Source organism: Bacillus rossius, chromosome 1 (assembly GCF_032445375.1).
Source record: "Bacillus rossius redtenbacheri isolate Brsri chromosome 1, Brsri_v3, whole genome shotgun sequence".
Classification (NCBI taxonomy): Eukaryota; Metazoa; Arthropoda; class Insecta; order Phasmatodea; family Bacillidae; genus Bacillus; species Bacillus rossius.
Window position 1 is genome coordinate 337,702,531 of NC_086330.1, and position 16,223 is coordinate 337,718,753.

A 16,223-nucleotide genomic window follows, 5' to 3' on the forward strand; every position below is an offset into this window, starting at 1 on the left:
ATGATAATGGATAAAAGAAATCTAGCAACTATTAACTTAAAAGTAGGGGTGTGTGGGATCCCGACGCTTCGGGAAAAAAGACGAGAAAATAGGCTTCCCGAAATGCCGGGCGGGAATTTTATTACTCCCAAATTTTTCGGGAAATTGTTTAAAAATTTACAAATGTTTACTAATCACGTGAAAATGTGTTTTATCAATTCAAACTGTTTTTACAACAATATTTGTTATGGATTCGTACATTTTTGAAGGGTTTCCGTACTATTTAAACACAAAACATATTTTAAATGTATGCCGATCGTAGCGAGAGCTGTGGTGTGCAGTGAATGATAATCGTTTACACATATCTAATTGGAATATAAAAATAAAAAAACGTACATGAAGTACCTTAAATATTGTATGCGTTCATAAATATATTTCTTCAAGGGTACAAATTTGCAAGATACGTAAATAGTCGGTTATATAACGTTATTGCCGTCACCATAGAATACTTAACCTAAAACCACTGTGTGTCCTTAGACACAAACAAAACACATGCGCAATCCAACCTTTTCGCCAAAGATATAAGAAATACTAGACTTGCGTTACACAACAAAGCATAACCGTTCTCATTACATGATAGCAGTGGCGATGTAGAGAACTGTATTGGCACTTTGAAAAATATGAAATCACGTATGTAGTTTTACACCACTGCTCACGAGTATCTAAACATCTATGATTTGGCTTTGAGAGAAAAAAAAGTTTTTTAGTTTGGCGGGCTTTGTCGACTGACGTTACGTTATTAAGGCTTGTGCAAAGTATCTGTTCCTATTTTCAATGCCGTTGTATATTAAAACAAACTAGCAGCCTACAAATAATAGAGGTCGCCACCGATCAGCCTGTTACTTGTAAACCTAAAGGTGTTTGCAAGTATTTCGAACGTCTGACAGACAGTAAATTCCTGGCAAAGCGTCTCTCGTGTGGAAAATTTTTTGAGATGCGAGCATGGTAGCACGTCTGGATTACTAACACATCTCAATAAACATCCATCTATAAAAAAAGAATTTGAGGATGCTAAAAAATATTAACTCGCCGCTGAAAAAAGGGCAAGTGAAGCAGACAAAAGAAATAGCAGCAAAAAACAACTAACTTTGCAAGAAATGTTTAAATGGCCATCTTCTCATATTAGAATTAAAAATTTGCTTCGCCCCCCCGATCCCGTCCCGTTTCCCGCGGGAATAATTTATTTTTCCCGAAAATTTCCCGCAGTACAAAAACCTATTCCCGCACACCCCTACTTAAAAGCTCTTTATTTGCAACTTGAAATTTGTACAACAATCAAAATGTTTACTATTTTATATTTATTTACATACAAGAAAAGGTTTGTGCGATTTCTGCTGTTGCAAATTAGATGCTAAATATATTATATTAGGCTCGTACATTGTTACTTTTAGTGATGAAGTACGTGGATTCTTTAATTATTGACGTGCCCAAATTATTTTGTAGCGTGCCACCACTGGCACGCGTGTCATTGGTTTGCCATCTGTGTAGTAGGGCAAAAGGCTATGCGGAGTAGAAGAAAAAAAGGTGGTTTGAAGGCAGCTGGTAGCTGCCGATGCCCAACCAACCAGGCTTGCGGTGGAATGGTGTGCTGCAGTTGCATCCTCAGGCATGCCTGTTTTCTCGGCAGATCAATGTCACTGGGTACTTCCACTCTTGCCCAAGCGTTCGGGATGTGGCGGTTATTGGCAGTGGATCTGCAGTGGGTTGTTTCCCGGCTGCCCAATGTTGCAAGGGTACTTCAACCACTGAGAAACTACCCCTTAGCTGGGTGGAACCCATGCCACCACGCCGTATTACCCTCAGAGCATGTGCGAGAGACATCTAACAGATAGACAGTGAAAGAGGTAGTGTGCCCTCCTGAACAGAGAAGGCATAAAGTCCATGGCGGGTGTTTAGTGCAATAAGTAATACATCTGCCTCCCTCTGGTTTGCCTTAAGAGGTTACTGGCTCTAACTCACGACTGAGTGACGGAGGTGGCGGCAGGCGTTGGAACGCCGCTGGCGCATGGTAGTGTGGGTGCCGGCAGAGGGGGCACGAAGAGTGCTGTAGGGCTTGTTGCCCCCGGAACACTTGGTGTTTATTGCCCAAGCGCGGCCTTTTATACCATCCTGGCTGGAGAGGGGCATAGGGCAAGCATCGGCGGTGGAGGGATGAAGGGCTCCAGTGGCTGTCTGCACACCTCTGGTACGCTTGGCTCACCCCTCTTCTCAAAAGCATAAGAGGGGTAGCGAGCAGGTGGCTGTGCGGCGGGTTGCATCAAGGCCTGTATGCAAGTAGGGTGTTACGATGCCAGAACAAACGTTGGGCCCCTTAGACAGATGCGTAGGCAAGTGACAGCCTTAAAGACAATTTATAATTTTCCTTAATTATGTCCAGAACAAGCATCGGTTTTGAAAAAAAATTGGTCTGATGCTTCAACAAATATTTTAGGTTATGTATGATCTAAGTATTAGTAGTGTGAGGCTTATGCGAGTAAAAATGGTACTTAGCTGCTGGTTTGTGTCAGTTACAATTTACAGGATGTCATTATATTTCGATGAACCACATTACCTTTATGACAACTTTGGGCACACTTTCCTTCAGTGCCTGGAGAGCATAGTTGATGCTGGCGTGAGCCAGACTGGGCTTCACCGTGATGATGGAATCACTGACCACAGTGATGTGATTTGGCTTGACCTTCAGGCGAGATGTGCAGATACTAAACAAAGGGGGAAAAAACCAAAGACTTTTAAGTTTATTTTTGGGCTTAATGTCTAGTTGGCAGGGAGGTCAAGAGAGACACAACTACACAGAACATTGATATTGGGGAAGAAATAGCCAGGTCCTATAATGAAGAACAATCCTAGCACGAACTTAGTTTCAGGCAACTTTGGAAAACCAACGTCAGGATGCTCGAACTAGGGTTCAAACCTATGTCTTCTGGAGTGAGAGTCCACTGTGCCACCTCTCTCCATAAAAACTTTTAGTATGGATGGGCCAATCATTTCCTCAACTACCATCAAATCCTTAGTATTCTAAGGATTTGATATTTGAAGGGAAAAAAAAATATTTGAAGAAAACTATTATAGGAAATAAAGTAAATTAAAAAATAATAAACTCTGATGTTTACTAGGTCAAATTTTTTTCATACTTATCCTTTTATCATTCCCCAAGATATTCTACTTTATATATGTAATTATATAAATAAAATAAAAAAGTATTGATTCTAGACACTTAGTTTGTGAAACGTTTTACAGGGTAGAAAATTTCAACACCATAGCTGATGACATTTTTCATTTACTGTACATTATTTTATTTTTAACCTTTGACACCTACATTCGAATTCGAGAGATATATTTGAGGTACTATCTGGGATTCAAATTTGAGATCTGAATTTAAGAAAATGTGAATTTTACCCATCACTAGTTTTTAATTATGTAAAATGTTATTTTTAAGGAATTTAACAACCACCCAAAAATTTACACTCCCAAAAACCTCCCATTAGAACATACATTATACACTTTGCAAACCTGTAACGAATTGAATCAGCATCAACTTCCAATTTCAGCAAACGAATACGTTCAATATCCAACTTCAACAAGAGAAAACTATCGTCAGGAAGATACACCTCTTCAATGTATTCACAAACCTGTTAAGAAAAAAAAACACATACACATAAGTAGAATGAAAGAACTAGAAAACTGAACAAAAACTGATGTGTGTATTTAAAACTGTGTATGTAAAACTTTATGTATATGTACAACTGTAAATATGTAAATGACATGTTCCATAGCCTTATGGTTTCTACCAAAAGAAGGCTCAATGGAATACCAATAAATAAATAAATACTATTCTATCTCTTCAGCAGCCTACTAACAATATTGCTAACTTTCACAGTCATGTTTTTTTTTTTTTGCTGTAAATGTTAAAAATAACACCATAAGCACAATTAGGTTGATAGCAAGTGTCTCACCTCGCCAAGGGTTGTCTTTTCAATGCGACCTTTAACTCTGCGCGCAAACTCTGCGTCTGTATCGTCCTCCAGGTGAGCCGTGATTATCGGCGTGCTGATTTGCTTGCTGGCATTGATTATTTCTTTGATCCTGAACGAAATTCAAAACAATGATCACCAAGCACTATAATTTGATAACACTACCATGTTACCTACGTACCGTATTATAACATTTTGTTGTGATGTAAGTAAGCTAAAAAAAATTAACCATTATTCACTTCCAAAACAGTTTTATATCAAATAATTTTAAATTATGTAAATTCATCAGTATCACTGAATAGTCACAACTTTAAGCCTCAATTCTAGAATGTTAAGAACCTCCATAATCATAGTTTAGTAATGAAAACCTAGAGTTTAAGACAGTTTCTAATAAAATGTGCCCTCAAATACACATTTATTTTATTACTCTAATTTACCTATAGTAATATATTTGTCAACAATGAACCTTTTATTTAAGATCTACAGTTGTTACAAAAGAATGTTCATATCAGTATATGATTGTATCTAATTAAATTGTTTTATTAAAGAATAAGTAACTTATCAAGCCTAGTTTTAGGTATTCATCAAGACACTAAAACATAATGTCGAAACAAGAAACAGTGGTGACAAACCAACCCACATTCAGGTTAAGTGCTGATAATCATTGTGTTCAATTGGGTACAACATATTGAGGAACACCCTACTTCAGCCTTGTTAAAGTCTGATATAGGCCATGGGTGCCACAAGCACTTATTTTCTGAGGTGGACAAACACTTTTCTTTCAATATTCAAAGTATGGCATATATATTATGTTAACTATCATTTTCAACATATTGAACTGACAAAATGTGTTCAAATTCATTATAACTCTGTTCTACATACAAATGATTTGGACATATAATAATTTACTCTGGAAAAAGAAACAAACTGAGTTAGTGCCTAAAGTAACACAAGTAGATGTACTGTAACACCATTAATAAAAATAATTTTTAGAAATTCTTAACTATGACAATGTCATAGCCTCCAATATACCTAGTTTGATTCACTAACAATATACAATTTAAAGGTATGAGTTGCGAATCCTGCTCATTTCACAGTTATTTCATTTTCCACGACGGGTCGCGCACAACTCAATGATTACACTTCAGGTTTTCATCTAGATTGGTCGTATTTACTCTGCTAGGGTATGATGATATTCCTGAGATGCCTTTCTCATAAAATTAATTTGCACTGCATTAAGAATGATTTTAACCTTCTTATATGAATAACTAAGCGTGAGTATTAAGTATAACATTATGCGTAACTCAGGCATTTAAAATAATGGTGACATTTTGTTCACAAAAGTTTTAAATAGTGAAATTATTTAATATTGTAACAGAAAAACTAATCATCTTATTGCAGTAAAACAGTAATATAGTTTTTGAAGTGGACTTCACGCTAGCAGCTCGCTAACAGTAGGTCCGTTTTAATTTATTTCTTCAAGCTACAACAAACAAACATATCAATATTTATTTCAATAAAGTCAATAGACTGCTACCTACTGACACATAAAGTCTCAACTAAACAAAAAGTATATTAACTTTTCTGCGAGAAGCTGCTCAAAATGAACTTCCGTGCGAATTTCACATCATTCTAGGACATCAACTATTTAAAATTATTTATTTATTACAAACAAATAATTAAAAGTTTTGGTATGAAGCCACTTGATGACCTTAATGAAAGCGGAATGTCCGAACTTTGAATTATCCACAGCATTGCTTCTAATTAAAGCTTCCTTTCTTTTTTTTTAAAAAAAAAAAAAAAACACCTTTATTATGAAATGGTGAACTTAAGATCAAAGAAAGTAGCTCAGCAGTTTAGTAATGAATAATTTACAATAAGGTTAAATATATTTTCAATATTGATATGAGTTCTATTTTTTAGATTACTAATCATTATTCTAGAAGAAGACTTTATGAAATTTTAAATTACAGCAGTTTTCAAGTCCATATTTTAAGATACAAAAATATTATTCTTTCCAGGCATTTAACACTCACATTCACTACAATGTATTATTGATCAAGAACAAACATTTTCGATATAAAAAGCCAAAAGTTTAAGGGGCTGTCAAAATAAAATGGAAGGACAGATAAAGATATTACCTTACCGCAATACTTTTCCGAAATATTTTCATCTATCATCTATCAAGCTCGTGGTTGATTTGTGCCATTGTGGTACTGTGGTATTTGTTTTCCACACAAGCAGTGATATGCTCTCCCACCCCTTCCCCCCACCTCCAAAACCCACGGATAAACCGCCTGTACGCATCTAACTGTGCAATTAAAACCTCAATTACATATAACAACAGAAAAGCTTGATATGTATCGGTATACATTCGAGTCACTTTTATTTCTGTGCGGCCGACCAGTGTCCCGGTGCTGACATGCATAAACAAACACACGTAGCCAGATTACACCTCCCTCCTTTACTAATAATGTTATGGCTAGCCCTTACGTCTAGTCCTTGCCTCTTCCTTATCGGCATTGTAAGCCTTGTAATGAATATTAATGAGTACGTATCATAATTTACAACACACTTTTACCCAATTTAAGGTGTGAGAGTACAATCTCTCATTACTCCATTACATAATGTTGAGATTGCTTATATGTACTTAAGTTATACTACCATGAAAGAATCATCATGAGACATTCCGGGGTAACTTACAATGCTGGGGTAACAAAAGCCATTGTTAAATATAATACTCTTTTTGAGTGAATTATTGGGACATAAAATTGCTCTTATAGGCTTCACGAGATTGACTGCACTAATATTATTGACACTGATATATTGATCTGCAAGTTGAATTACATTTCAGACTCATAAGAAAACTTTTTTTTGGGAGAAATTAAGGACTAAAAATTAGGATGCATCATCGAATCATTGGTTATTTCTTTACAAACAAAATGTATTCTTCAATGACCTCTTTGTGTAGGAGAAGAGGAAATACCATTGCAATGAAGTAAAGAATATATAAGAGCTATGAGATTATTACAGACAATAAAATTGTCTGCACACAAAAAAAAAACACACACACACACTATTATTAATTATTACTAAAAATGTAAAATTAAAATTGTTTATTTTATATTTAATAAACTTTTTTTCTTCCAAAGAATGGAGTTCCAAAAATTTCCAAAAAATAGTCTGAATTTAGAAATAATAATAAAAAAAAACCTATGCACATGGACAGCAAAGTGATTTTGGTGTAGTATCATCTTAATTGACAGGGTAAACTATTTTCCAATTTTAATAATTTTAGTGTACTATTTATTTCATCCCGTTACATACAATTAGTTACGTATCAGTCCACATATTTCTCTAAAACTCGTGCACGCAAACCTCCATTACTAACTACAACAACAACATTGCCGCCAACCTGCACCGCGGCCCACAATACACAACACTCCTCCCTTGTTAGGTTACTTCAACACATAGTCCTTCAGCTTTGTTGGTAGTTGCCTCCTCCGTCTGCGAGTTGTGTTTTGCTCATGTCCCCTTGGTTCCCCCTTGTGCTCACTGCTAGCCTCTCGTTCAAAACCTCTAAACGGACTAGGCCCTGGGCTTGTAGGTTGGTTGAGCTCACGACTCGGGGCAGCCTGTTCGTCCGAACCTGACGAATGACCCCCTTCCTGACGATAGTCCCTCCGTGTCACTTCTGCCCTTTGCTGCACCTGCTGCTGCCCACCATGGTCCTCCTCCATTGGCGTTCTCTCCCTCTGTTGGCCCGCTACCAGGTTCCCTTTCTGTTTCCTCTCCAGCTCCTTCTCTTCCTCATCTCTCCTTCCATTCCTCTCTCCTCTAGAATGTATCGGTAACTGTATCTGTTCTCCAGGAACCGGTATGTGCTGGCTCTGTCCTACACGTTGTAACAGCTGATCTACATGTCTCCTGTATTTGTTGCTCGATGCATCGGCCACTTCAAAAATCCACCGTCCTTGTGACGCCCTTATTACTCCTGGCAACCACTTCGCCCCTCCACGGTAGTTACGGAACAGTATCTGCTCTCCTGTGTGAAACCGCCGCCCTTCTGATACTTCTGTGGTTGGGGATGACGGCTGATGGGCCACTGGTTGACTCCTTGGGTGAAACTGGTCCAGAGCTGTATGTAGTGTCCTCCCCATCAACAGTTCCACCGGGGTCTTCTGTAATCCTGAACATGGCGTCGTCCGAAGCGCAAAGAGGGTCCTGGTCAGTCTCGTTTGCCAATCCCCATCTCCCAACTTTCTTAGCTTTCCCTTCATCGTTTGCACCATCCGTTCCACTTGCCCATTGCTGGAAGGGTGGAATGGTGTTGCCTGAACGAGTCGGATGCCATTCCGTGCCGCAAACTTCTTTATCTCCTGTGAGACAAATGCCGTACCGTTGTCAGATACGATGCACTCCAGTATCCCATGGTAGCTAAACATTTCTCTCAGCTCTCGAATCACAGCTGTGGAGGACCCTGATGCTACCATCTTCACCTCCAGCCATTTGGAGTACGAATCCACTACCAGAAGGAACATCTTCCCCTGAAACGGCCCAAAAAAGTCAACGTGTAGCCTGGCCCACGGTTTTGTTTCTGGGGGCCAGCTTACCTCCTTTATCTTTGCGGGGTTAGCTAGAAGTTGTTGGCATTCGGTGCACTCTCGAACGTCTCTTTCTATATCCTGATCCATTTGCGGCCACCAAATATAACTGCGAGCCACTGCTTTAGACCGTACTATTCCATCGTGGTTGGCATGCACAATTGCCAGCAGGCTCCGCCGTACTACCGTTGGTATCACCACCCGATTCCCCCATAATATACATCCATTGTATAATGACAGTTCCTCCCTCCGATTCCAATAGGGCCGCAGCTCGTCTGTCCCGCCGTCCTCAGGCCAGCCTATCATTGTGTTTCTCTTCACGAGCCTCAATACCGGGTCCACCACCGTCAGGGTAGCTAGCCTTGTGGCATCAATTGGGGGTTCTGGCAACGCCTCCAACATCAACACGTCGCCCACCGCTGGAACCTGCGTCTCCGGTGCCGGTAATGGAAATCTGCTCAACGCATCCGCATGGCCAATCTTCGTCCCTGGTTTGTATATTAACCTGTAATCATACATGGAAAACAGAGACTCCAACGCAGCAAGCGGGGTGACAGTATGTCCGGGGTCTGTTTACTTGGGTCCAGAAGCCGCAAGAGTGGTTTATGGTCGGTCACAATCGTAAAGGGTCGTGCTGCCAAATATTGTCGAAACTTGGTCACCCCGAACATGATGGCCAAAGCCTCTTTGTCTATCTGTGCGTAGTTCCTCTCCGGTTTATGAAGGGTACGAGATCCATACGCTATTGGTGCTTCCCCCTCTTCAGTCTCATGGGCCAGCACCGCCCCCAGGCCGTGTTCGGAGGCATCGCAGGTTAGAATAATGTGCTTTGTGGTATCATAGTGGGTCAGCACCGCGTCTGACTGCAGAAGTTTCTTTGCAGCCTCAAATGCCTGTTGATGGGCTTGCGTCCATTCCCATTCCTTCCCCTGGTCGAGCAATCTGTGTAGGGGCTCCAAGAGGGCTGCTTTCTGTGGTAGAAACCGCTCATAAAAATTTAACAGCCCCAAAAAAGACTGTAGCTCCTTCCTTGTTGTCGGTTTGGGGACCCATGTATTGCTCGCACTTTCTCGCTTGTCGGGTGTATCCCTTGGCTGTCCACCATGTACCCCAAGAACTTCACTGCTGTGGCTGCAAACATGCATTTTGACTTGTTAAGACGTAAACCGGCTTCCTCAATTCTTCTTAGCACTTGATGCACCCGTACCCAATGTTGCTCTTCTGTTGCTCCTATAATCAATATGTCATCCAAGAGCACCACTACCCCTTGTATCCTGGACAATAAGGTTACCATTAACCGCTGAAATATCGCCGGGACAGCACATACTCCAAAAGGCAACCGTTTGACCTTGAACAGTCCTTTCATCGTGTTCACCGTGAGACGTTCTGCCGTCACCTCATCCACTGAAACTTGCAAATATGCTTCAGCTAGGTCTAACTTTGTGAAAAATCTCCCACCTGCCAGGTTCGAGAATGCCTCGTTTGTGGTCGGAAGGTGGTAATAATTTTTCTTGCATACCGTATTGACGGTACATTTGTAGTCACCGCAGAGTCGAACTGATCCGTCTGTTTTCCGTACTGGCACTAAAGGCGTAGCCCATGTTGAATACGTCACGGGTTCCAGTACCCCTCGTTCCACCAACCGGTCAATCTCTTCACTGACCTTCTCTGCCAACGCAAATCTCACTGGCCGGCTTTTACGAAATATTGGCCACTCTTGTAACTTGTTCCTGATGAATATAATGGATCCCCTCTACGCTAATTCCTAAAGGCTCCAACCAGCTACGCCCTAGCAAGCTTGGACCTTCCCCCTTTGCCACCAACAGGGTCAACCTAGCTGATGCTGTTTTCATTTGCACTTGTACATTCATATATCCCAAAACTCCCAACCGTTCTTGCGACCAAGTATGCAGTACCATATTTGCAGCTTGTAGCTCCGGCTGCTCTGGCCACAACTGTTTGTATGTATCACTGCTAATAATAGTGTGGCCAGCCCCCATGTTGACTTCCATCTCCAACTGACGCCCATCTAACCACACGTCCACTTTGATTGGTGGGCGGCTTTTCAAGGGGTTACTGTTAACATTGTATAAGCTGTATGTTGCGGTGTCATCATCCGATGACTGCTTGTCTCCAGTTACCCTGTAATTGGCACTCTCTCTGTTGCCCCTTACTCTCGTTTGTGCTTTACCCTGATGGCTATTTCTTTTCGTTATACATGACCTTTCTAAATGCCCTTTCTTGGAGCAAAAATTACACACAGTGCCCCGATGCCTACATGTGTGGGGGTTATGAGACCCAGCACATCTCCAGCATGACGGCTGCCTTTCTGATGGATCACTCCTAGTTGGTGTCTTGACAAACATTTTGTCTCCCGGCATCTGTTTGTCTATATACCACCCATTGCACCAACCAGTTCACTCCCCACTGTTCCCCGGATATCACGTAAATTCCGTCTTGCTATCTCTGCCGCTACCGCCAAGTCCACTGCCGCCTTGAACGTGAGCTTGTCCTTAGATAACGCGAACCCCGCGCACTAGACGATCGCGTAGCATCCTTTCGAGGTCGGTAAAATTGCAGTGTGCCGCCAGCCGCCGCAAAGCCGCTACATACTCTGCAATATTTTCACCTTCTTGTTGGTCTCGCTTGTGAAACTTGAAAGACTCCACCACCTCACTCGGTCTAGGTTCGAAATGTGTCAACAGTAAGTCCAAAATCTCGGATATCGCCACCTCGCTCGTAGCCTTTGGAGACACCAGTGACGAAACCAGGTTATACAGTTCCGTGCCACACACTGAAAAATATAGCCTTCTGCTCTTCTTTGTCGGTGACCTTGTTGGCCACCAGGTAATAGTTCCACCGTTATGCATACGTCTTCCAGGCATCTTTCCCTGGCACAAACTCTCCAAATGAGCTAAAACACGCCATCGGTGTTTACTGTGTACTGTATTACCATTCACGCCACCGGCCGGCAACACATGCACGAATGGATCCCATCCTCGTCGCCACTTTAGTGGACTATTTATTTCATCCCGTTACATACAATTAGTTACGTATCAGTCCATATATTTATCTACAACTCGTGCACGCAAACCTCCATTACTAACTACAACAACAACAACAACATTGCCGCCAACCTTACCCGCGGCCCACAATACACAACAATAATGGTGAAATCTAATATGTGATGCTGCCGCAGCTAATAAGCTGGTAAATATACTAACATGGAAGACCATTCTTAACGGAAATACAATTGAAGAACCAACCTGGGCACTCCCTGGGTGATGTTCATGGAAGCGACGCCCGCAAAGTGGAAAGTCTTCAAGGTCATCTGGGTGCCGGGCTCTCCTATACTCTGGGCAGACAGTGCTCCGACCGCGGTTCCTTCCAGAAACAAAAATAAGTAATATACCGTATTTTATAAATATTATATGCCCTTAGTAAGGGCTGAAAACATTAGCACCAATTTTTTCCCAAAATAATCATATAAGATTTTATAATTAGCACACATATTGTGGAATTAGCTTCAATCATGCAATTTATTTAAACATTTATATTTACATTCAAAAAGTTTGAAAATTAAATATATCATATGTACAAGTACCTACAAATAACACTATTTCTGTTTTGTACAAAAAACTCTGCATGTCTTTATTATTTAAAAGCCACAAAAAAATCAAATGGTTATATTATTTACAAAATTGGTAATTCAATATGATAGCAAACATTAAGTGGCTTTTGTAACCTGTATACACCATTGTTAAGAATAATTTAAGTTAAATATTTTAATAATACTCTTATATTTATGAATGAATAGGATTTACAATTACGAACATAAAATCAATAACACCAAACCTCCTGTTTTGAAAAGAAACTGGCCTAAACATTAAACCATGAAATGTTATCCCTCATGACATGCCGTGCAAGGGGTTTCCCCCCCCCCCCCCCTTTTCTTTTCTGACCCAGCGCTCTTAGCCTAATGACCCTACCGCCCTGGGGCCCCCATGGGTATGGATGTGGATCACGCCGCATTCGCAACCAGGAAGGGCGTTAGAGCTTCGGCTATACACTCATGACAGCAGGTCACGCACCTGGCTCGATCTTGGCCTTCATGTACTTCTCGCGGCAGGTGTGCAGGAACTCCACCAGCTGGCTGACCGTCAGCCGCTCCACCTGCAGAGCCACTGGCGGCAGGGTGGTCAGGCCGAACCTCTTGCGCAGGCCTGTCAGGCGGCTCGCAAACGACTCCGTGAACGTCCTGGGGGCAACGCGACCATTCACTCGGTCACAACCCACCCCAGTTCAGTTTCGAAAGGTGAAACTAAACATCCCTTCGAACTATGAAACGGAATAACTCACATGAACGATAATATATTTACATAGAAAAAAATTGTGAAAATGGCGAAAAAGCACATATTCAGAGCCTGGTTACTCAGTTTACTTAATTCGCAGTCAAAATGTACAACATGAAATTAGTAGATTTATAATTTGTCTTTTATCACGTAATAATACCCCACTGTTACAGATCTTGTTTGCGAGTAATTAGTATAGGCGTGGTGCGTTCCGCAGCATTGAATGCGCTCAAATATTTAAGAAGGAAGCCACCTTAAAAGACGATACAGTGAAACCTCACTATAAAGGATTTCTCACTTTCAATTAAATATTTTTCAGATCCCAACAAGATGTTTTACATTTAGTAATAGTTAGTATAAAGTACATACCTTCATTATTAAGTTCAAAAGAGAGGGGTTTTTCAGGTACATTTTAATGATATTTCACTGTAAACCGTTAAGTACATAACGTGCTTGATATCAAAATGACTACAAATGTGCAGTTGGGAGACAGCCTGAGCATGTTTAAAGCTGTGTTTCCAGCTGGCTGTGTCCATGAGGAGCGGCAGTCAGCAGGATGAGTGTGTCGCAGTGTGTCAGAAGCGTAATGAATAATACAGCACTGGAGCTATGCTTCGAAAACACTTGCCTGAGAGTAAAGAGTTGGGTGCTTAATATTCACCTTCTCCTTCTACATTAAGCAGCCCAATTCATGAGCATTGCAATTTTCGTTACACTCTGATAAGAAGTCATTGCACTACTAGCTGTTAAGAAATTTCATTTTAAAATAAAGGATTTTCTGCAAAAAAAAAGTTATTTTAATAAATATTTAAGATAAAATAACAAAACATGTAAGGATTGATTAATATCTTCTGCTTCTGTGACCCATAGGCTCAATAGCATAGACTCTAAAGTCCTTAACTGGCTCTGGCAAATTATACATGTTGCAAGGAGTCCAAAGGGATAATTATTTGAACTTTAGCCTATCTTGAAATGAGACCACAAATCTTTGTGCTGTCCACATATATAGAATCATAAATAGTTATAGGTATTCAAAACAAAAACAATACAAGGTTTCTGGATGAGATTGTAATTTTTGAAGTGAAAACTTCTATAGGAAGGTTTGGATAGGAAGTAAATTCATGTAAGTCGTCATCGACATGGTCACGTGACATGTTAGATTTTTTATATTTCAAAGATAAAACTTAATTTATTCTATTTTTAAAGATACAAGTTTTTAATTTTATTTTATCTTAATTTTCTAAGGAAATTTAGTGTGTTACATATTGCGAGTATTGGATATTTTTTAGTAGGTAGTTAAGTTGAGGTTATGTTTTTTCTTTTGTTTATCTATTTAAAATGTGAATTTCTTCAAATGTCAGGTTATTGATTTATTAGAGATAATGTTGATTATTTGTAGATTTAAGTTAATAATTTTTTATTCTTTCAATGAAAAACTTCATTTCTTCTAGTTTTAAAGTTATTATGGGTAGGGGCAAAACTTATAGGTTTGCGTCACTGAAATGATTTCATATTAAACATTTAAAAACCAAATTTTAAGTTATCACTTCTGTAGACAGTCCCCATGACTGATTTTTTTATTAATATTAATAAAAAATAAAAAAAAAGACATGCAATTTGTGTAACTTCACCAAACATATTCTGACTTAAGAAAACTATAACAAAATCTGACATATAAGGATACAATTATGTATAAATTTTTACTCATTTTTAACATGCCATGTGCTACAATAGTACATAGACTAAATTATTTAAAAACATAATTTAAAATTTTTTGTGTTAACATTTAGACAATGAGCTGTTAAATGTTAAAATACTTATCCCAATGTTTTTAGTCAAACAGACGTAAGCCAGTCATTAGCATAAATTGTTTAAAAACCATGTTTTATTGCATAAACGTCACACACACAGTTAATATTAAAATCAAGTTTGAAAAGTAGGGAAATGACTTTTATTTGAAAAAATCATTTATTGTAAGGTTAAGTTATCCATAAAAACAGAATCTATTCATTAAAAGTAAGTTTATTTAAAAAGTAGAGTATACAAAAGCACACCAAACAATTTAAATTAATAAGTCATGCAACAAAAACATTTTGTTCAACTTTAAATAGAAAAACGGAACCATGACTCAAATGTGATCTGGTACTAATGCATAACTATCGTCATACTACACACTTATCACGAAAGAATGTGGGCTATCAATGTAGTTAACTTGGCACTAGACAGAGCGCGCGCGTTGCATACAATTGGCGAGCTATTTAATATTGATATTCTACTACCTGCACGTACTCTATACGGGAATCAACATAACCAAACATGAATGATGTCAACTAGTGCTGGCTATAGTTTTATAAGCAGTACACAGCGGGAACAAAGACAAACCGATATAGGTTATAACTTTGAAAAGTCTTTAAAACAAAATTTACACATCAGACAACTTTGTATTTCTTTTAATTAAATAAGTAAGCGGTAATATCCAGATAAATATTAGATTTCAACTGAAAAATACATTGTTTTATACGGGAAAACAACTTACACAAAGCACTCGGAATCTAACAGCGGGAACAAAAACATCATGCAACGTTTATGCAAGAATTTTTTTCTCCAAATTTTAACACTTTAAAATAATGGTGCTATGATTATGCACGTGTGAATTATGCGATAAAAGACAGTACAAACAAAGCAGAAACTAATGGGATAAGGTGGCCAGTCTATTCCCACATTAACAATGAATGATAGGTATATTACAAAAAAAATAACATCAGACACATAATTATCTCACAGCTTGATACTACAGTAAAGATCATCTCATCAAAGAAAGAGGTAAAACCTTAGTTCCAGCTTGAATTCCTCACTGCAACCAAAAAACTTTTCGGTCTTGAGAATTTCTTCGGCGGCCTTGTTGATGCTGGGGCCGTCCAACGGCTCCTCATCTTTTGAAGGACACTTTGCCCTAACGTGGTCCAGGACACGCTGGAAGTCCACTGGACAATCCTTCCCTGCAACACCGCAACAGGGTACCATCATAAAACCTCACTGTTGACTGAATACTGTACATGTGTATCAACACCAGTCTTTAAGAGTATACATATTGTATTGATTCATCAATTCCCTTTATAGTCTCCATTCTTCTCTTCTGCATCTCTCATTCATTATTTCCCTTTCTCTTTCTTGCTAAGACTTAAAATATGTAAATTAATAAAACTCAGCAACATCATACATGCTGACAAAATATTTTTTGTCAGTTTGCTTCAATA

General features: G+C 39.2%; 1 protein-coding gene across 1 annotated transcript in view; it reads right to left on the reverse strand.

Annotated features, from left to right (window-relative positions):
• Positions 1-16,223, reverse strand: part of LOC134528098 (DNA-directed RNA polymerase III subunit RPC1) — an 88,243-nt gene that overhangs the window by 25,835 nt on the left and 46,185 nt on the right. The window contains exons 18-23 of the mRNA XM_063361360.1: positions 15,797-15,965; positions 12,706-12,872; positions 11,881-11,998; positions 3,993-4,122; positions 3,550-3,668; positions 2,591-2,738 (exon numbers count right to left, since the gene is read on the reverse strand). Of these exons, the coding sequence (XP_063217430.1) occupies positions 2,591-2,738; positions 3,550-3,668; positions 3,993-4,122; positions 11,881-11,998; positions 12,706-12,872; positions 15,797-15,965 (851 nt within the window). The remainder of the gene's footprint in view (positions 1-2,590; positions 2,739-3,549; positions 3,669-3,992; positions 4,123-11,880; positions 11,999-12,705; positions 12,873-15,796; positions 15,966-16,223) is intronic.